The following is a 21816-nucleotide window of genomic DNA, read 5'->3' as shown; positions in this document are numbered from 1 at the left end:
AGACCGAGGCTGTCGGATCACGAGGTCAGGAGATCGAGACCATCCTGGCTAACACGGTGAAACTCCGTCTCTACTAAAAATACAAAAAATTAGCCGGGCATGGTGGCGGGCGCCTGTAATCCCAGCTACTTGGGAGGCTGAGGCAGGAGAACGGCGTGAACCCAGGAGGCAGAGCTTGCAGTGAGCCGAGATCACGCCACTGCACTCCAGTCCAGGAGACAGAGTGAGACTCTGTCTCAAACAAACAAACAAACAAACAAACAATAAATAAATAAATAAAAATAGCCACTGGGCACGATGGCTCACGCCTATAATCCCAGCACTTTGGGATCCAGCCAAAACGGGTGGATCACAAGGTCAGGAGATGGAGACCATCCTGGCTTACATGGTGAAACCCCGTTTCTACTAAAAATAAATAAACAAATAAAATTTTAAAAAAAATATGGCCAGGTGCGGTGGCTCAAGCCTGTAATCCCAGCACTTTCAGAGGCCGAGACGGGCGGATCACGAAGTCAGGAGATCGAGACCATCCTGGCTAACACGGTGAAACCCCGTCTTTACTAAAAAATACAAAAAACTAGCCAAGCGAGGTGGCGGGTGCCTGTAGTCCCAGCTACTCGGGAGGCTGAGGCAGGAGAATGGCGTAAACCCAGGAGGCGGAGCTTGCAGTGAGCTGAGATCCGGCCACTGCACTCCAGCCTGGGCGACAGAGCGAGACTCTGTCTCAAAAAAAAAAAAAAAAAAAGAGGAAAAATGGGAAATTTTATGTAATTTTACCACAATAAAAAACAAAGTCGGCTGGGCGTGATGGCTCACACCTGTAATCCCAACACTTTGGGAGGCCGAGGTGGGCCACTCACTTGAGGTCAAGAGTTCGAGGCCAACATGGTGAAACCTTGTCTCTACTAAAAATACAAAAAATTAACCGGGTGTTGGGGAGTGGGAAGTGGAGGTTGCAGTGAGCCGAGAACTTGCCACTGCACTCCAGCCTGGGCAACAGATTATCCCAGCACTCTGGGAGGCTGAGGAGGGAGGATCACTTGAGTCCAGGAGCTCGAGACCAGCCTAGACAACATAGTGAGACCCCCCCGCTCCAAAAATTTTTTTTAATTAGGCAGGCATGCTGGCCTGGCTAATTTAAAGTAGTCCCAGCTACTTATGGGGTTAAGGCAGGAGGATTGCTTGAGTCCAGGAGGTCGAGGCTATAGTAAGCTATGATCACACCACCACACTCTAGTCTTGGCGACAGAGTGAGACCCTGTCTCAAAAAAATAAAAATAAGGAAGTTCAAACTGGGCTCAGGAAGAGGATCAGTCCAAAGTACAAGTCACAAGCAGGGTCTGCTTGGGTCTGGGGAGAAGGCAGCATTAGATTGGATCAGAGTTCAGGGACTAAAGACAGAATTCATTAGACGGCGTTCAAGAGTCATGAGGGGGCCATGGGTCATGCTGGGTGAGGTCGGATCAGAGAGCAGTCAGGCCTCACCTGAACATGGCGATGAGCAAATTGACCAGCAGGATGTTGGCCACGAGCAGGAAGATGACGAGGAGCAGCACCACCAGCCAGTTGGCATACTGGGAGACACAGACACCCGCCTGGGTCCGGGGAGGGTGTGCCCAGAAGCCGGGCTCCGACGAGCAGTTGCTGTGCTCCATGAGGGCCACTGTGAAGAGAGACATTCAGAGATCGGGGGGTGGGGACAGAGACCTAAGAAAGACAGAAAGACGGCCAGGTGTGGTGGCTCATGTCTGTAATCCCAGCACTTTGGGAGGCAGAGATGGCCGGATCACCTGAGGTCGGGAGTTCGAGACCAGCCTAACCAATATGATGAAACCCCATCTCTACTAAAAATACAAAAATGTTAGCCAGGCGTGGTGGCACGAGCCTGTAGTCCCAGCTACTCGGGAGGCTGAGACAGGAGAATCACTTCAACCTGGGAGGCAGAGGTTGCAGTGAGCTGAGATCGTGCCGTTGCACTCCAGCCTGGGCAACAGGAGCAAAACTCCATGTAAAAAGTAAAGTAGAGGTTCCTCTTTAAAGACTTTCCTCCCTATCTAATTAAGAATAAATAGTAACTTCTCTTAGAAACAAAATGTATTCACAGACCTGCTAACATTCTTAAATATCTGTTAGCCGTAATAAAGAAATCAATGTACTCTACGTTCTTAGCTCCCACAATTTAGCCTAAATATTTGCCCTGGCATGCTTATACTGGTCCAAGCAAGCATTAGGTCATAGTCTGTTCCTCTTCCTTATTTGAAGGTGTTTTTACCTTTCTCAGCATTCCACAAGTTACCTCCTCCTTCCTTTGTTCTCCTCTGCCTTTGCTTCTTTTAAAAAGTTCTAAGTTACCAGCCAATCAAGACAAATACAAAATGTAAAGTCCAGTTCCAGCCAATAAAAACCAGACACAGCAGCAAGATAGACGCGTCAGGTTATAAATGACCTTATCTCCTTTGTTCCGTGTATTCTCGTGGCAGAACTGCTGGCGAGTGTACACTTTCTACAAAAAATTAAAATGGCCTTACTAAAAAAATTAAATTTATGTTCAAGTACTATTTCTTTACGACACCAAAAAACAAACATTTCTAACATCCATCTAAAAAAAAAAAAAAAAAAAAAAAGACAGAAAGACAGGGGATGGGGTGGGCAGAGACCCAGAGAGAAGATGATGGGGAATATAGGGATCCAGAGATCCAGAGAAAGAGGGAGACAGAGACTCAGAGGGAGGCTGTGAGGCCCTGTCATCCCCACCTACCGTCCATGTCCTCCTGGGGGATCTGCCCGAATATCTGCAGGTAAGGACGGTAGAAGACGCGGCGCAGGATACTTGGGAGGTCACTGTTCCGTGGCCTTAGGAGCCCCTCCGTGGCCACGCCATAGGCCACCAGCCACACGCCGAGGAAGAAGAGGAAGAAGAACACGTCCTTCATCTGTGGGGAGATGTGGCTGAATCTGGCCCCGCCCTTCCCCACCCCTTATCCCAAAACCACGCCCCTTGCTCCCCAAAGTCACACCCTTTCTCCACAGACCACTCCCTCCCCAGCCCCACCCCTTTTCCTATGGCCCCGCCCACTTCCACCCCGCCCCTCCCTCACCATCTTGTTCACGATGACGATCTTGGGCCCCAGCTGTTTGTTGACCGTGAAGATGTGCAGCAGCCGCACCGTAAAAACCATGAAGTCAATGCAGAGGACGGTGCGGCCCAGGTGGTACAAACCCGGGGTCAGCCTGTGGTGTGGGGAGATGCCGCAAGGGTTACTCAAGTGTCACAAGACGCCAAGGAAAATGGGAGTCTTCCCAATGTCATGCTTCAGATGAAGCTGCAGCCTCCACCGGGCAGGACCAGGACCCTCCCAGTCACCCGGGGTTTACTCAAATTTACTCAGTGCCAAGCTGGTCCACACAGGGCACTGGCACCCATTTGAAAAATGGCTGCGCCTATTAACTAATAACTGAATGAATGATGGCCTTAGCAAAGAGCTGGCCCCTGTAAGAATCAAGCTGGGAAAAACTGTCGGAATATCTGTTCAACCTATAAAAGGCAAAACATATAGAGTCCCTACAAACCAATAAGCAAAAGGAAGGAATAGGAAGGAAGCCAGATAAAGGATACCACGTACAATTCACACAGGAAGTTCAAACGGCCAGTAAACATCAGAAATTCCTATGGGGAAAATAAAAATGCTACCCCTATTTTGCATCCTCATGTACTTAAATTTTGGATGGATTAAAAACCTAGTGTATGGACAGGTGCAGTGGCTCACGCCTGTAATCCCAGCACTTCGGGAGGCCGAAGCGGGCTCAAAAAAAAAAAAAAAAAAAGGAAAGAAAGAAAGAAAGGGAGAAAGGTAGAAAGAAAGAGAAAGAAAGAAAAGAAACATATAAAATGAAAGTGAAAAGACAAGTCACAGAATTCATGAAGATATTAAGACCAACAAAACTACCAAGGATTAGGATCCAGAGTATAAGGAGAAGAGCGAGATATATATATATATATAAAATCAATGGGCCAGGCGTGGTGGCTCACGCGTGTAATCCCAGCACTTTGGGAGGCTGAGGCGGGCGGATCATGAGGTCAGGAGATCGAGACCATCCTGGCGAACACGGTGAAACCCCGTCTCTACTAAAAATACAAAAAATTAGCCGGGCATGGTGGTGGGCGCCTGTAGTCCCAGCTACTTGGGAGGCTGAGGCAGGAGAATGGCGTGAACCTGGGAGGCGGAGGTTGCAGTGAGCCGAGATCGCACCACTGCACTCCAGCCTGGGAGACAGAGCAAGACTCTGACTCTAAAAAAAAAAAAAAAGAAAAAGAAAAAAAGAAAAAAAAAATCAATGAACCCCAATTTTAAAAATGGGGGGGGGGGCAAAGAAGACAATTGACACAAGCACATGTGGCCATTAAGCTTAGGAAAAGAGGTCCAACCTACCTGGTAGTCAATAGTACATAAATTAAAACAAGGAGAAGTCATGTTTGCCCATTAAATTGGCAATTTTTTTTTTCAGTTAAATTGAGAGCTACATTTTAGAGTCAAAGTATCAGGCATTGTCAAGCATGGCCTCAGGAGGGCACTCTCTTACCCTGATGGCAGGGGTGGAAATGGGTGAAGCTACTTAGAACGGAATCTATCCATCTCAAGAACATATGTACGCTTTGACCCATACACTTTACATCTGGGGATGTAAACTTTTATTATTTTGAAATAATAAAAAAAACAGAAGGCTGGGCATGGTGGCTCACACCTGTAATCCCAGCACTTTGGGAAGCCAAGGTGGGAGGATTGTTTGACCCCAGGAGTTTGAGACCAGCCTGGGCAACACAGTGAGACCCCATCTCTATTTAAAACGAGAGAGAGAGAACCTAAATGTCCATCTAGAAGGAACTGGCAAAACAAAGGATGATTCATCCATTCAATTCTGGAGATGATTAGACATTTCTCCCTTTTTGTTTGTTTTTTTGAGACCGAGTTTCGCTCTTTTCACCCAGGCTGGTGTGCAGTGGCTTGATCTTGGCTCACAGCAACTTCCGCCTCTGGGTTCAAGCAATTCTCCTGCCTCAGCCTCCCGAGTAGCTGGGATTACAGGTGCCTGCCACCATGCCCAGCTAACTTTTGTATTTTTATTAGAGATGGGGTTTCACCATGTTGGGCAGGCTGGTCTCGAACTCCTGACCACAGGTGATCCACCCGCCTCGGCCTCCCAAAGTGCTGGGATTATAGGCGTGAGCCACCGTGCCTGCCCACTTCTCCCTTTTAAGCTGAGATCTTTCCATTTTTCTCATGTAGTAATTCTTCCTTCACCTGGAAAGTGGTGGGTTTGATAAACTGTCCAAAATATTGCTGGCAATCCTAGAGCATGGTAGCATATGGCCTTAGCCCTTTCATCTCAAAAGTCACTTTATACAAAATACAACAAATGATAAACAGAAGTATTAGTGTTCTACAAAACTCTCATATCTTGCTCCCTGCTTGAATAAATTATTTATGTTGAATCACTTTGTAACACTGCTAACACAGCTTAGAGGAAGCCTGACTTTCAGCGTGGCTACTGAGAAAAGCTTGAGTAGGGATCATCACTGTCATCACTGTCAACCATTCAGGATGTATCAGGTCCCTTGTAAACAGTCACCAGGTTGTTGGCCAGGCACGGTGGCCCACATCTGTAATCCCAGCACTTCTGAAGGCTAAGGCGAGTGGATCACTTGAGGCCAGGAGTTCAAGACCAGCCTGGCCAATATGGCAAAACTCCATCTCTACAAAAAAATACAAAAAAAAATTTAGCTGGGTATAGTGGTGCATGCCTGTAATCCCAGTTACTCGCAAGGCTGAGGCAGGAGACTCGCTTGAACCCAGGAGGTGGAAGTGGCAGTGAGCCAAGATCATACCACTGTACTCCAGCCTGGGCAACACAGCGGAACTCTGGCAAAAAAAAAAAAGAAAAGAAAAGAAAAGAAAGAAAGAAAAAAAAAACAAAAACAAACAAAAAACCAGTCACCAGGTTGTGTCCACAAAGTTTTCTGTTTGCTCTCCTCAAAAGCAAGAGTATCCTAATGTGGCAGGGCAAGGGTTAAACCCTTAGCGTGGAGGGATGGAAGGATGGAAGGAAGGAAGGAAGGAAGAAAGGAAGGAAGGAAGGAAGGAAGGAAGGGGGAGGGAGGGAGAGGGGCAGAGGAGACAGGGAGAGAGAGAGAGAGAAAAGAAAGAGAAAAAGAGAAAGAAAGAAGAGAGAGAAAGAGAATGAAAGAACGAAAAGAAAGAATGAAAGAAAGAAAGAACAGAAGGAAGGAAAACGAAGGAAGGAAGGAAGATGAAGGAAGGAAGGAAGGAAGGAAGGAAGGAAGGAAGGAAGGAAGGAAGGAAGGAAGGAAGGAAAAGAGTAAGTCGGGGGCAGGAGGGCAAGGGGCCTGGGACCAACGAGCTGTGTGGAGGAACAGGAGGGAGGAGGTGAGGTTGGCACCCAGGTCGGGGCGCTCCCAGAAATATGTGTTAACCTTCAGACCTAGCAATAAATAGCCACAGAGGCTGAGTGGTGGACCGTGGGGTTTTCTCCTGAATCCTGCCTTCTCTGAAGCCAGATCTCCAGGTGCTAGTCAATTACCCTGGGGCAATCGTCATGCCTGACTTTCCTAAGAGGGGTTTTGTTTCTTTTTCTGCAGTCAGCAAGGATGGCTTGACCTGCTGCCCAGCTGCGGGGAAGCCAGGAGTGGAGACCCGGGGAGTGGGCAGGAAGGATGAGAGGTGGCCAGGGGCCGGGGTTCCAAGGCCCCGGGGCACTCACCGGCAGCCCACGCCCAGGAGGAAGCAGGTGAGGGCCACTAGGTCGCACTGGTTCCAGCTGTCGGCGAGGTAGAGGCACAGGCGCTGGCTCAGTGAGGCATGGCCGGGCCCGGGGCCCCCGCTGGCCAAGCTGCCCCCGCCTCCGCTCAGGCCCTGGCGCAGCTCCTCGCACAGCAGTGTGAACGCCCAGAAGTAGAGCAGCAGCTCCAGGGCGCCGGGTGGCGCCGGCTGGAAATCCACGAGCAGCACCCGCGCGAACAGCAGCAGGAACAGCAGGTAGCTGACCACGTTGCCCATGAAGACGGTCACCGGCGCTCCCCAGAAGTGGAACCAGCGGCGTAGGCACCAGTGGCCCCCGCAGTAGCCCGCGCAGCAATCCCGGCGGCCGGGCTGGCGCGGGACCCCCAGCGGCGTCTTCTCCGCGGGGTCCGCCGTCCTGCTGGGGAGAGAAGAGAAGAGACCGTGTCGCAAACGACGAGAGTCCTGATCTCCACCATCATGGAGACTTTTGGCCTGGCACATCTGACCCTGCTGACCTGAAACTCAGTCTGCCCAGCGCTACCTTCTTGGGTTTTAACTCTTGTATCTAACCTCTGACCTCTGAAATCTCCCCTCAAGAAGTGGACTGATCGCTTGAGCCGAGGAGTTGGAAACCAGCCTGGCCAACATGGCAAAACCTCGTCTCTACAAAAAATATTTTAAAAATTTAGCTCTCTACTAAAAAAAATACAAAAAACTAGCTGAAATAAAGAAAGAAAGAGAGAAAGAAAGAAAGAAAGAAAGAAAGAAAGAAAGAAAGGAAGGAAGGAAGAAAGGAAGGAAGAAAGGAAGGAAGAAAGGAGGGAAGAAAGGAAGGAAGAAAGGAAGGAAGAAAGGAAGGAAGAAAGGAAGGAAGAAAGGAAGGAAGAAAGAAAGGAAGAAAGGAAGGAAGGAAGGAAAGAAAAGAAGAGAGAAAGAGAGAGGGAGGGAGGGAGGGAAGGAGGGAGGGAAGGAAAGAAGGAAAGAAGGAAGGGAAGAAAGGAAGGAAGGAAGGAGAGAGAAAGAAAAAAGAAAGAAAGAAAGAAAGAGAGAGAAGGAGGGAGGGAGGGAGGGAAGGAGAAAGAAAGAAAGAAAGAAAGAAAGAAAGAAAGAAAGAAAGAAAGAAAGAAAGAAAGAAAGAAAGAAAGAGAAAGAAAGAAAGAAGGAAAGAGGCCAGGGTGTAATCCTAGTACTTTGGGAGGCTGAGACAGGCGGATCATCTGAGGTCATGAGTTTGAGACCAGCCTGGCCAACATGGCGAAACCCCGTCTCTACTAAAAATACAAAAATTAGCCTGGTGTGGTGTGCGCCTGTAATCCCAGCTACTAGGGAGGCTGAGGCAGGAGAATCGCTTAAACCTGGAAGGCGGAGGTTGCAGTGAGCTAAGATCATGCCACTGCACTCCAGCCTGGGCGACAAGAGCGAGACTCCGTCTCAAAAAAAAAAAAAGTTTGATAAATATTCTATTTCATTCACTTAGACCTGCTTTTTAAAATACCTTTATGGTGACCATAGCATAGTGATTAAAAGCAGGGGCCTTGGGGCAAAATAGGTGAAAAATCCCTCAATGAACTGATTCCACTTGCTACAGAGGGATGGAGGTATGTGTAGCATGAAGCAAATCAATTTCTAGTGACGGCCTCCTTGATGGCAGAACCAAATCTTGAGCCAAACCTTGAGCTAGGCATTTGGGAAGCTTCCTCAGTATCTCAGCCCCTGATGGGATGTGTGATATAGTTTGGATGTTCGTCCCTTCCAAATCTCACATTGAAATGTAATCCCTGGGCCGGGTGCGGTGACTTACACCTATAATCCCAGTACTTTGGGAGGCTGAGGCGGGAGGATCACAAGGTCAGGAGTTCAAGACCAGCCTGGCCAATATGGTGAAACCCTGTCACTATTAAAAGTACAAAAGTTAGCCGGGCGTGGTGGTGGGTGCCTGTAGTCCCAGCTATTCAGGAGGCTGAGGCAGGAGAATCGCTTGAACCCAGGAGGCGGAGGTTGCAGTGAGCCGAGATTGCACCACTGCACTCCAGCCTGGACGATGGATCGAGAATCCATTTCAAAAAAAATAAAAAAGGAAGAAATGTAATCCCTGGCTGGGCACGCTGGCTCACACCTGTAATCCTAGCACTTTGGGAGGCCAAAGTGGGCGGATCACTTGAGGTCAGGAGGTCAACACCAGCCTGGCCAACATGGTGAAATCCTGATTCTACTTTAAAAATACAAAAATTAGCTGGGCATAGTGGCATGCACCTCTACTCCCACCTACTTGGAAGGCTGAGACAGGCGGATCAGGAACCCAGGAAACAGAGGCTGCAGTGAGCCAAGACTGCACCATTGCACTCCAGCCTGGGCAACTGAGGGAGACTCCATATCAAAAAAAATAAAGAAAAGAAAAAAAAGACAAGACAAGACAAGAAGGAAGGAAGGAAGGAAGGAAGGAAGGAAGGAAGGAAGGAAGGAAGGAAGGAAAGAGAGAGAGAGAGAAAGAGAGAAAGAGAGGAAAGAGAAAGAAAGAAAGAAAGAAAGAAAGAAAGAAAGAAAGAAAGAAAGAAAGAAAGAAAGAAAGAAAGAAAGAAAGAAAGAGAAAAAAAAATGTAATCCCTAATGTTGGAGGTTGGGCCTGGGGAAGGTGTTTGGGTCCTGGTGGTGCGTCCGTCATAAATGGCTTAGCACCATCCCTTTGGTGACTTTTTGCTCAGTTACTTCACATGAGATCTATGTGGCACCCCCTATTCCTGCTTCTGCTCTTGCCATGTGATACACTGGCTCCTCCCTCACTTTCTGCCATGAGTGGAAGCTTCCTGAGGGCTCACCAGCAGCAGATGCCAGCACTATGCTTCCTGTACAACCTGCAGAACCATGAGCCAATGAAACCTCTTTTCTTTATAAATTACTCAGTCTCAGGTATTCCTTTGTAGCAACTCAAGAGGGGACTAACACAATGTGGAAGTGCCACATGTCCTGAACTGCCCAGGATGTCCCCACCTCACACAGTGCTGGGGGCTCCACTCACCCAACAGGCCCTTCTCCGTTAACGGCACTATCCATGTCGAACTCTAGCTCCTCCCGTGTGTGCTCCTCTTCTGATTTCCTGGCAAGGAGGGAAGCACAGAGTGAGAAATAAGGGGAAGAGGAGGTGGAGAGGCATTCTCCAGCAAAACTCAAACTTCTTCACCTGGAGACGTGGCAGAGAGACAGAGAGGTGGTCTCCTAAAGTCACCCCAAAGGGACCTTCCCCCAGAGCCATGGCCAGAAAGGGAGAGTAACTGCCACTAGAGACACAGGGAAGATCCCCCCAAAACTCACCTCCCACAGCACTCCCTTAGTGGATGGAGAGAGAGTCCCATTCCCAGGGAAGGGACACAATGGGCAGATGAGGGAAGAAAGGTGGGCAGAGTGAGCAGGAAGGAGAAACTGAGCACCCCGCCCCCATCCCCACCACTCTTACCCCAGGGTACTGACCTGAAGGTGATGAGGCGGGTGTAGATGAGTGGGGGGCAAAAGAAGGCAAGAACCAGGGCCCAGATGTGTGTAGTGCTGGCCATATCTCCCCACCACTTCTGTGTCAGCAGAGACTGTGGGGTGTGGGCAGGATTAGGATCCAAATATCCCCCACAGCCCCCTCCCTAAGACGCCCAGCAAGGGTTGGACCACAGCTCCAAAGTACAGAGCAAGTGCCCAGTGTCACAGTCACAACTATTGAGGTAGGGAAACGGTGGTGAAAGGCAAAGACAACTTGGGCCAGGTTTTGACAGTAAACAACCAACACTTAAATTGACACTATATGGCAGATACAGGGCTAAGCATTTTATGTAGAGTAGTCCACTGAATCCTCGACACATAAGGGGGTGGGTACTAGTATCTCCTCCTTGGCACACATGAGGCACAGAGAGGTTAAGGAAATGGCCCAAAGAAACACAGCCTGTATATGGTAGAGCTGGATGAGTTTAACCACTACCCACAGCAAGGGACTCTGGGTAGCTGTTTGAAATGTGGGCCAAACCATTCCAACAGATGAGGATGGGACTTCCTGTTGGGTGGGCACAACTTCCTGTACTGAAGTGAGATTCTGAGCCCCTGTCAGATTTGAACTAAAAATACTGATAATGTTTCCAAAATGTCAACTTGTCAGGATCGGAGAGACTGTGGGAGCAAGTGGGGCTTCCCAAGGCAGACGATTTCCTATAGAAAGGGTGGGATTTCCTAGGCCAAAGTTTACGTCCAAAAATAAAAGGTAATTGTTCAGTGAGGCCATTCTAATTGCTGAGAACTGAAACTAGGGACCTCTAAAAGAAGTGGAAAGGGTTTCCTGTGGATGACATGGGACTTCCTGTGGATGACGTGGGACTTCCTGTGGATGACTCAGGACTTCCTTTGAAAGAAATGGGCTCTTCCGTGAAAGGGGGAAGGACTTCTTAGGTTAAAGGTGTAACTTCCTGATAGGGTCACCAGGAGTTTCTCTATCTGGAGTGGAACTTTTTAGGAGGATGGGCTTTGCCGTGGGAAGGTTGGCTTTTAGTGGAAGGGAGTGAGGCTTCTTATGGGAAGAGCAGCCTTTCTGAGAGAGAAGAGAGACTTTCTGCGTAGTCTCCAGGGAGAGGGGCTGGTCAAGACCATAGATGTTCCCAATGGCAGGGGCTCATCCCTGAACTTCCCAGAGTCCACTTGGAGACTGTTTGGGATGTTGATGTCGCAGATACTCACCTGTACCCCATCCTGGGCAAAGAAGGCACGGGCGTCAGCTTGCATGGCCAGCTGCAGGCAAGTGGCATCCCCCCAGAGTGGGCAGCGACGGAGGAGGAGGCAGGCAGCCCTTACCTCACTGCTGTGATAGCACTCACCAAAGAGGTCTAGAGGCAGAGGAGTTAGTTATGTGACAGGGATGGGAAGTAGTGTGAGGGTGTGAAGGGAGAGGAAAGGGAATTTAAGGGGATGGCGCAGGGATATGTGAGGAGTGCGGGCATGTACATTCCCCTCTGGCGGCAGCCCCCGTCCCTGCTCCCAGGCACCATGCTCCACGCACCAACGCCCATCCCCTCAAACTTGATCGCCAGGTCTTTCCTCCGTGCTGCCTCCTCAGCATCAGGCTCCAAACGTGCCATCACCCGGAGCAGCAAACAGGCCCCAAGAGCTGAGGAAACTGCATTGGAACCCTGGAGAGACAAAGAGGGCATGGATGCCTCAAAGAGGGTTCATAGAGGGGGAGAAAGCCTGAAGTCAAGGGAAGGGATAGAGTCAGAGGTCAGAAACTAACTGGGGTCATCAGAGGCCAAGGAAGAAGTAATGTTTGGAGACGGATCTGGAAGAAACTGAACGTCAGTTGAAAATACCAGAAGTCAGGTGGTTCAGAGACCAGAGATGCAAGTCACGGATGCAAGTCAGGGGTTAGAATGAATTCAGCAGTCACAGTCAGGTCAAGAAACAGTTGGAGACTGGGTAAAGTGGCTCATGACGGTAATCCCAGCACGTTGGGAGGCTGAAGTGAAACCACCTTTGCAAAAATTACAACTGAGGAAATTATGACAATGAAAGAAATCAGACCTAACTGACTCCATCTTGCTTCTAACCCTTAAGCTGTCCTTGCTCATTCCTGGGCATAGGCTGAACTAACTTTGGGAAGGAATTCAGTTCATGGTTTGACTCTGAAACAAAACCGATAATAGCCCTTTCCCAAAAGACGCCCTTCTTGCCTGGGGACCAGTCTGCCTTTGATGACTAACAAATTAGCTACAAGATTAGAAATTAGGGGCCGGGCGTGGTGGCTCACGCCTGTAATCCCAGCACTTTGGGAGGCTGAGGCGGGCGGATCATGAGGTCAGGAGATCGAAACCATCCTGGCTAACACGGTGAAACCTCGTCTCTACTAAAAATACAAAAGATTAGCCAGGCGTGTTGGCGGGCGCCTGTAGTCCCAGTTACTCGGGAGGCTGAGGCAGGAGAATGGTGTGAACCTGGGAGGCGGCGCTTGCAGTGAGCCAAGATTGTGCCACTGCACTCCAGCCTGGGCGACAGAGCGAGACTCTGTCTCAAAAAAAAAAAAAAAAAATTAGAAATTATGGTTAGGAGGTCATGCAGCCTCTGGCTCCCCAGATTGCTCGTGGGGATAACATTACTATTGTAAAACCTAAGATGAGTGCTTGAGATAGTTTGCAGACCTTGCACTGAATGGATCAGCTGACATCACCCAGACGGTAATCTGGCTCAGTGAGTTCTGCCTTCCCACTCAGGAACAAAAGACAGCAAGAAAAACTCACTTGGGCTCCCTGTGAGTCCATCTCCTACCTGACCAATCAGCACTCCCCACTTCCCAAGCCCCTACCCACCAAATTATCTTTAAAAACTCTCATCCCTGAATCCTCAAGGAGACTGATTTGAGTAATAATAAAACTGAGGCCTCCCGCACATCCGGCTCTGCGTGAATTACTCTTTCTCCATTACAATTTCCCTGTTTTGATAAGTCGGCTCTGTCTAGGCAGCAGGCGAGGTGAACCCATTGGGGGGTTACAGATGCAGGAGGATTGCTTGAGCCCAGGAATTCAAGACCAGCCTAGGCAACATAGTAGACTCCATCTCTACAAAAAAAAATTTTTTTGGCCGGGCGCGGTGGCTCATGCCTGTAATCCCAGCACTTTGGGAGGCCGAGGCAGGAGGATCACAAGGTCAGGAGATCGAGACCATCCTGGCTAAAATGGTGAAACCCTGTCTCTACTAAAAAAAAAAAAAAAATTAGCCGGGCGTGGTGGCGGGTGCCTGTAGTCCCAGCTACTCGGGAGGCTGAGGCAGAAGACTGGCATGAACCCGGGAGGTGGAACTTGCAGTGAGCTGAGATCATGCCACTGCACTCCAGCCTGGGCGACAGAGCGAGACTCCGTCTCAAAAAAATTTTTTTTTTAGTTAGCCAGGTGTGGTGGTTTGCTCCTGTAGTCCCAGCTACTAGGGAAGCTGAGGTAGGAGGATCAAATGAGCCCAGGAAGTTGAGGCTGCAGTGAGCCATGATCATGCCACTGCATTCCAGCTTGCATGACTGAGGAGACCCTGTCTCTAACAATAAAAGTTTTAAAAGCACTTGGAGAGGTGACCAAAAATGCCAGTGTAGGGAACTTCAAAACTTCATCCCTCCACAAAAGCAATCAATAGCTAGCAAAAACTGTCAGAATCAACTTTTCTAGAATTCTGGAATCTAATCCAAAACTTACCAAAAAAACCAACAAAATGCTTAATGAAGAGACTACTAAATTGCAGTAAGAGGGCGCTGTGATATTTTAACCTACCCACTTACTATCCCCAGCTCCCCAGCTCAGTGGCAGCCTTGAAGACAAAGACACACATTCCTGGTGTGGGCCGCTGGTACTAGAGGGAGCAATTCAGACCTTACCCTCCAGAATTGTGGTCGTGTGGGGCCCTATCTGGTGGCTTCCTGAGGCAACAGCTCAAGGGCTTGACTTTGCTTCACCTGCCTTAGAGCTTTCACCAGAGAAAAAGTGGCTTTCCAGCAGTGTGTGTTAAAATCTTTTTTTTTTTTTTTTGAGACGGAGTTTCACTCTTGTTGCCCAGGCTGGAGTACAATGGTAAGATCTCAGCTCACCACAACCTCTGCCTCCTGGGTTCAAGCAGTTCTCCTGCCTCAGCCTCCCAAGTAGCTGGGATTAGAGGTATGCGCCACCATGCCTGGCTAATTTTTGGTATTTTTAGTAGAGATAGAGTTTCTCCATGTTGGTCAGGCTGGTCACAAATTCCTGACCTCAGGTGATCTGCCCGCTTCGGCCTCCCAAAGTGCTGGGATGACAGCGGGAGTCACCGCGCCGGCTTGTTAAAATCTTTCAAAGGCAAATGAATTCTCCACAGCCACCTGAGTCAAGGAATCACAGTAGAGGCAGCAATAGATACACTAAGCGGCTTGGAAAGAAAGAGGCCATGAAAGGAAACACTTGGAGGGAATAAGGGCTTTGAAAAGCTTCCTTGTGTGCCAGGACATTCAGAAGGCTAGATGCATGACTAGGGCTAGAGGCGGACTCAGAAAATACCAGAGAAAACCTGACGCTCTTACCTCTGCCTGAACTTTAGGCTCTGCACAAGCAGGAAGTGAAAACTAAAGCAGAATTGTAAACAGCTTGGCTAAGTATTGAAAGACTGCTTCAATACACAGCCATGGTGGGCCAGGCGCAGTGGCTCAAGCCTGTAATCCTAGCACTTACAGGGAGTTTCTTGTGTTTGCTTCTTTTTTTTTTTTTTTTTTTTTTTTTTTTTTGAGATGGAGTCTCGCTCTGTGGCCCAGGCTGGAGTGCAGTGGCCGGATCTCAGCTCACTGCAAGCTCCACCTCCTGGGTTCACGCCATTCTCCTGCCTCAGCCTCCCGAGTAGCTGGGACTACAGGCGCCTGCCACCTCGCCCGGCTTGTTTTTTGTATTTTTTAGTAGAGACGGGGTTTCACCGTGTCAGCCAGGATGGTCTCGATCTTCTGACCTCGTGATCCGCCCGTCTCAGCCTCCCAAAGTGCTGGGATTACAGGCTTGAGCCACCGCGCCCGGCCTTGTGTTTGCTTCTATGGTTCCAGGCATTTAAGGACATCTCTGTCAAGTCACTAGCAGACCACTAAGCTAACAGAAGAGGGGCTTCCATGGCCACACATGACAAAGAATACAGACTTTCCTTCTAAAAAAAGTTTAGAGAAGTCACTAAACGGGGTGGGCGTGGTGGCTCACACCTGTAATCCCTGCACTTTGGGAGGCCAAAGCAGGTGGATCACCTGAGGTCAGGAGTTTGAGACCAGCTTGGCTAGCATAGTGAAACCCTATCTCTACGAAAAATACAAAAATTAGCTGGGTGTGGTGGTGCACACCTGTAATCCCAGCTACTTGGGAGGCTGAGGCAGGAGAATCGCTTAAACCTGGGAGGTGGAGCTTGCAGTGACCTGAGATTTCACCACCACACTCTAGCCTGGGCCACAGAGCAAGACTCCACCCCAAAACAACAACAAAAAAAAGAAAAAAGAAAAGTCACTAAACAAACAACAATGACCCACAGCAAGCAGCAGCCACAACAAACCCTGGAGGGAGGGCATAAGCTGATTTCCAGAGTTGCCACATCATCATATTCAAAATGTTCCACTTTTCAACAAAAAAAATATGAGGCATGCAAAGAAACAAGACAATATGGTTCATATACTGGAAAAAAAAAAGAAATTAATAGAGACCAGCCACAGTGGCTCACACCTGTAATCCCAGCACTTTGGGAAGCCAAGGCAGGAGAATTGCTTGAGCCCAAGAATTCAAGACCAGCTTGGGCAACATAGTAAGACCCCATCTCTGCATATTTTTTTTAAATTAGCTTGGCATGTGGCCAGTAGACCCAACTACTCAGGAGGCTGAGATGGAAAGATCTCTTGAGTCCAAGAAGGTCAAGGTTGCAGTGAACTCTGGTCACACCACTGCAGTCCAGCCTGAGTGACAGAATGAGACCCTGTCTTGACAACAACAAAAAAAAAGAAAAGAAAGGAAAAGAAATGAAATGAATAGAAATGAGTAGGAAAAATACATAAATGAATAGAAACTATCCCTGTGGAAACTCAGACATTGAACTTACTAGACAAAGACTTTATTAAACTGTCTTAAATATGCTCAAAGAGCTAAAGGAAATCATGAAAAAAGAACTAAAGGTAGCCAGGAAACTGATGTCTCACCACCTAGAGAATAAGAATACGGAGATAGAGGCAGTGTTTCCTGAAACTGGGTTAATTCTTTATAGAAATGTGAACACTGAATTTATTTTTTAAAAAATAATAAAAATTAAAAAAAATAAAAATAGAAAACCAGAAAACATCTTATATGTACATAGGTCTTGAGTGAAGTGGCTGCCTTTTTTTCCTGCTTTTTATAGAAGAGATTGAGAATGGTACTCTAATCAAAAATAAAGTTTTGTAGTGGGACCAGGGGAGAAAAAAAAAAGAATACAGAGATAGAAATTACAGAAAGGAATCAAATAGAAACTCTGAAGCTAAAAAGCACAATAACTGAAACATAAAAACCACTAGAGGGACTCAACAGTAGATTCATAAAAAAGGCAAAATAAAGATCAGTGAATTTGAAGCTAAGTTCATTGAGATTATCCAGCTGGAGGAGAAAAAAGAAAAACAAATGAAGGAAAATAAGTAGAGCCTAAGGGACTTGCAAGACACCATACAGAATACTAATATACACATAATGAGAGTCCAAAAGGAAAAGAGAGAAAGGGAAAGAAATAATATTTGAAGATACAATGTCCTAAAAAGTTCCAAAATTTGATGAAAGACATAAGTCTACATATCCAGGAAGCTCAAGGAACTCCAAGTAAAAGAAATTCAGAGAGATCCACACTGAGATATGTTATCAAAGGCCAAAACAAAGAGAGAATCTTGGCCAAGCATGGTGGTACATGCCTGTAATCCCAGCATTTTCCGAAGCTGAAGCAGGCGGATCACTTGAGGTCAGGAGTCCAGCCTGGCTAACATGGTGAAACCCTATCTCTACTTAAAAAAAAAAAAAAATTAGCCAGGCATGGTGGCAAGTGCCTGTAATCCCAGCTACTTGGGAGGCTGAGGCAGGAGAATTACTTGAACGTGGGAGACTGAGGTTGCAGTGAGCCAAGATCATGCCACTGCACTGCAGCCTGGGCAACAGAGCGAGACTGTCTCGAAAAGTAAAAATATAAAATAATGCTTGATATGAGAGAGAGAAAAGAAAGAGGAAGCAGTTGGAGGCATATATCAGGGATGGAGGATGGGGCGCCTGTCAGGTGATGTCAGGGGTCAGGGAATGTATGGTAATTGTATGGTGAACGCTGGCATCCAGTGGCCTAAAGGACAGGGATGCAGGAGCGCCAAATCAGCACTCACCATCTCCCAGAAGTACATGGCCATCTGTGCCCTGTTCAGCAGCAGTGCCCAAATAAGCAGGTCACTCCAGGGGGCCTGCCCAAGGTCAGCATCCAGCGAGAGCAGCGAGGTGGCCTTGTCCGAGAGCAGACACATCTGCCAGCAAAACGAGGGGTGGTGAGGACTGGCCCCTCCCTAACACTGGCCACCACCAGCCCTGCCCCTGGTTTGGCCACACCCCTGCTCTGGCCACGCCCCATTCCTGATGTAATCCCGCCCCCAGGTCCTTCCCGCGGAGTGGGGGCCCCCCCAGGTTTGCCCGGTCCTTACGCTCTCCCCGAAGCCCTGGCCTGGGTGAGGGTCCCAGGCGCCCCCGGAGGGGTACCTCGGCGCGCACATCTTCCCCAGCAGCATCCTCAGCACATGCCCCACGTCAGGGGGCCGGGGCTCCGCAGCTCCCCCTTTTTGGGCTAGGGCTTTGGTGCCTGCGCTGTGGGACGCCTGGTCCAAAAGGTTGCGGATGAGCGAGTGGGGGGGCGCCGCGCCGTAGAGTTGGGCCAGGCGCATCGGGGTCAGAAAGCGGCCCAGGCTGAGGCCGTGGGAGATGAGCAAGCGCACGAACTCAGGTCGGTCATTCAGCAGGGCGTCCATGAGGGAGGCTTCGAGATGGAAGGACTGGCGGGGGTGGGATGAATGGGGGAAGAGATTAGCTCAAAGGTTAAGGACAAGAGACGGGAGTACAAGGGTATGAGGGACGGATGGATGGATGGATGGATGGATGGATGGATGGATGGATGGACGGATGGATGGACAGACGGATGGATGGATGGACAGACGGATGGATGGACGGACGGACGGATGGATGGACAAACGGATGGATGGATAAAATGGATGGATGGATGGATGGATGGATGGATGGATGGATGGATGGATGGACGGACGGATGGATAGATGGACGGACGGATGGATGGACAAATGGATGGATGGACAAATGGATGGATAAATAGATGGATGAATGAACAGATGAATAGATAGATGGATGTACAGGGTAGATAGATGGATAGATGGACAGACGGATGGATGGGGAGAGAGGAAACAAGTTGGGGCAGATGGACAATCAGAGATGGATGGGCAATTAAGGGAAGGCTGGACAGGCCATAATGGAAGGAGGCAGGGTGGAAAGGTGTCTAAGAAGGCAGAGAGGGAGGAGAGCACAGTCCCTTTGTCAGGATGCCCAACCCCCAGGCCCTGACCCCTCACCCGCCATTGGATGTCCCCCCGAAAGAGTTCACTCTGGGCAATGTCCACGCGGTTCCAAGCTACAGCCAAACGCAGCTCATCCAGGTAGGCTGAGGCCTCCGAGCTCCCACAGGCTGGAAGGATTAGAGGGAGAGGGGGCAAGAAGTCAGGGGAGGAGGGACATCTTATGAATGCGTATTTTGCTTCTATTTTGCATGCCTGGCTTTTAAACTCTGCATAAAGGGGGTGCTACTGGGCAGAGTGTGGGGGTCTTTAAGCAGTCAGGTTATGATAAGCACAAGGTCATTTGGCTCAGGGCCAGAGCACAGACCACTCACTGGTTTACAGCCCCCAAGAAGAAAGAAAAGGAATCACTTATTCATTTAATATTTATTGAGGTATGTTATGGACCAAGCAGTGGAGAGAGAAATTGGATACAGTTCCTACCCTGAAGAAGCTGGTTCTATTGGGGAAAATATGTCCCCCCAACACATAACTACCTTTAGAGTGCTTGGTGCCCTCAGAGGTGGGCATATAATATGATTAGAACCCAGAGGAGGATATGGTCACAGAGGTATAGAGTGGCCCAAGACAGCTCCCAGAGAATGGGTGTTGAGGCAGTGCTTTGAAAGACCACCAGGATTGGGAGGTGTGCATCTAAGATGGGAAAAGGGTGTTCAAAGCAGCAGGCACAGCAGAAGCAAAGGCCTGGGTGCAAAAACAAAACAAAACAAAACAACAAAAAAAAAAAACCCACACAGCAGATGATGACAAATGTGAGTCACACTGATTTCTGAAACTTGGGGTATGTTGTGAGGGGAAAGAGGTGACAACAGCACAAAATGAGATTGGAAAAAATCTGAACGTGAGAGGGACTCGGAGAGACCCTGGAGGTCTAAAACAGCAAGAGAGAACAAGAAACCCTTAAAAATTTGATCCAGCTATTTAGTGGATCCAAACATGTACAGTCAACAGGGGCATGAAAAGTCCCAAAGGGCATTTGTTGTGACATGGAGTTAGGTTTCCTTCTGCCTCCACTTGCTCTGTATCTATCTCCAAAACAAATTCATGTCATTCTGGTTGCTCCAAAAACTGGTACCACAGAAAGAGAGAATCTCATGCAGTGGAGATGAGCAATGGGCTCTGGGGCAGGCAGACGTGGGTTCCAGTCCCCGGTCCACCAGTGCCAGCTGAGTGACTTCAGGCAAGCCATTGGACCTTGGGAGCCTCGGTTTCCTCATCTATGAAATGGGAAATAGTGGCACCCCCTTCAGAGCACTGTAATCAATGACAGTAACTGTGGGAGGAAGTTCCACGCTGTGGTGACTCTGCAGCTTGACCAGTGTAGCCTCTAAGGCTGTAGTTGAGGAAACAGAGGCCCAGAAAGGCAGTCACATGTCTAGGACCACATGGCTTTCTGTGCTCTTTCAAAACCCAGACGTCCATTCAGAGCGGGCTTTTCTGTGATTTTCTACAATTCTAGGAAGCTCTCCTACTTCCCCCATGGTTTCAAAAGAAGCAAACAAAATCGTTTATTTATTTATTTTTTGAGACGGAGTCTTACACTGTCGCAGGGGCTGGTGTGCAGTGGCACAATCTCGGCTCACTGCAACCTCTGCCTCCCGGGTTCAAACGATAACAGGCGCTGGCCGCCACGCCCAGCCCGGCTAATTTTTTTTGTATTTTTAGTAGAGACGGGGTTTCACTATGTTGGCCAGGCTCGTCTTGAACTCCTGACCTCGTGATCTGCCCGCCTCAGCCTCCCAAAGTGCTGGGATTATAGATGTGAGCCACCGCGCCCAGCCCAAAATCATTTGTAACATTTTGCTTTATAGGCCGGGCGTGGTGGCTCATGCCTGCAATCCTAGCACTTTGGGAGGCCAAGGTGGGTGGATTGCCTGAGCTCAGGAGTTCGAGACCAGCCTGGGTAGCACAGTGAAACCCCGTCTCTGCTAAAATACAAAAAATTAGCTGGGCATGGTGGCATGCGTCTGTAGTCCCAGCTACTTAGGAGGCTAAGGCAGGAGAATCGCTTGAACCTGGGAGGCAGAGGTTGCAGTGAGCCGAGATCGCATCACTGCATTCCAGCCCGGGTGACAGAGCAAGACTCCATCTTAAATAATAATAATAATAATAGGCTGGGCGCAGTGGCTCATGCCTGTAATCCCAGCACTTTGGGAGGCCGAGGTGGGCAAATCACCTGAGGTCAGGAGTTCGAGACCAGCCTGACCAACATGGAGAAACCCCACGTCTACTAAAAATACAAAATTAGCTGGGTGTGGTGGTGCATGCCTGTAATCCCGGCTACTTGGGACACTGAGGCAGGAGAATCACTTGAACCCAGGAGGTGGAGGTTGTGGTGAGCCGAGATCACATCATTGCACTCCAGCCTGGGCAACAAGAGTGAAACTCTGTCTCAGAAATAATAATACCTTGCTTTATATTCTGCCTTAATCTGGCACCATTTGTCACCTGGACACCCGACCCTGTCCCCACCTTGTCCCTTCATACTCACCATGTTCCATACTCAACTCAGTGTCTAGCCCTCCAACTCATCTTCCCTACATCCTCATCTCAGGAACGGCCCCTCCATCTACCCAGTCAATAAGGCAGACCCCCAGGTACTGTCCTTGTCCCTTCCTGCCCCTCCCATCTCACAGGCCATCAGCCCCCAAGCTCCATGTCCCATGTCCAGCCTCCTGACTCTCTGCTGAGCCTCCCCTTCTGTCCCCCTGGCCCCAGCGGCAGCTCAAGCTTCGGCCCCCCGCAACCACTATCACTGCAGTCTCTTCTCTCCTCCCCACTCTGCCCCCACCCACTCCCAGAGGCTCTGTTTTTGTTGTTGTTTTTTGTGACAGGGTCTTCCTCTGTCACCCAGGCTGGAGTGCAGTGGCGCCATCACAGCTCACTTCAGCTTTGAGACATCCT

At 49.1% G+C, this 21816-nt stretch overlaps 1 protein-coding gene across 30 annotated transcripts in view; it reads right to left on the bottom strand.

The window, feature by feature from the left end:
- TRPM4 (transient receptor potential cation channel subfamily M member 4) overlaps positions 1-21816 on the bottom strand; it is a 48467-nt gene that overhangs the window by 7010 nt on the left and 19641 nt on the right. For 8 of the 30 annotated variants that reach the window (XR_013409947.1, XM_077980495.1, XM_015124542.3 and 5 more), the window contains 11 exons: positions 18910-19022; positions 17980-18324; positions 17671-17805; positions 11824-11953; positions 11505-11650; positions 10263-10375; positions 9814-9891; positions 6778-7212; positions 3099-3231; positions 2759-2933; positions 1486-1663 (listed from right to left, as the gene is read on the bottom strand). Coding sequence is in view for 28 of the 30 variants with exons in the window: in XM_077980495.1 (XP_077836621.1) it covers positions 1486-1663; positions 2759-2933; positions 3099-3231; positions 6778-7212; positions 9814-9891; positions 10263-10375; positions 11505-11650; positions 11824-11953; positions 17671-17805; positions 17980-18324; positions 18910-19022 (1981 nt within the window). In the remaining 2 variants the exon portion in view is untranslated. Of the gene's footprint in view, positions 1-1485; positions 1664-2758; positions 2934-3098; positions 3232-6777; positions 7216-9813; positions 9892-10262; positions 10376-11504; positions 11651-11823; positions 11954-17670; positions 17806-17979; positions 18325-18909; positions 19023-21816 lie in introns of all 30 variants that reach the window. The other 22 variants (XR_013409946.1, XM_077980475.1, XM_077980477.1 and 19 more) reach the window with 8 other exon arrangements.

This window comes from Macaca mulatta, chromosome 19 (genome assembly GCF_049350105.2).
Source record: "Macaca mulatta isolate MMU2019108-1 chromosome 19, T2T-MMU8v2.0, whole genome shotgun sequence".
Lineage (NCBI taxonomy): Eukaryota > Metazoa > Chordata > Mammalia > Primates > Cercopithecidae > Macaca > Macaca mulatta.
This window is presented reverse-complemented; position numbering and strand designations above follow the sequence as displayed.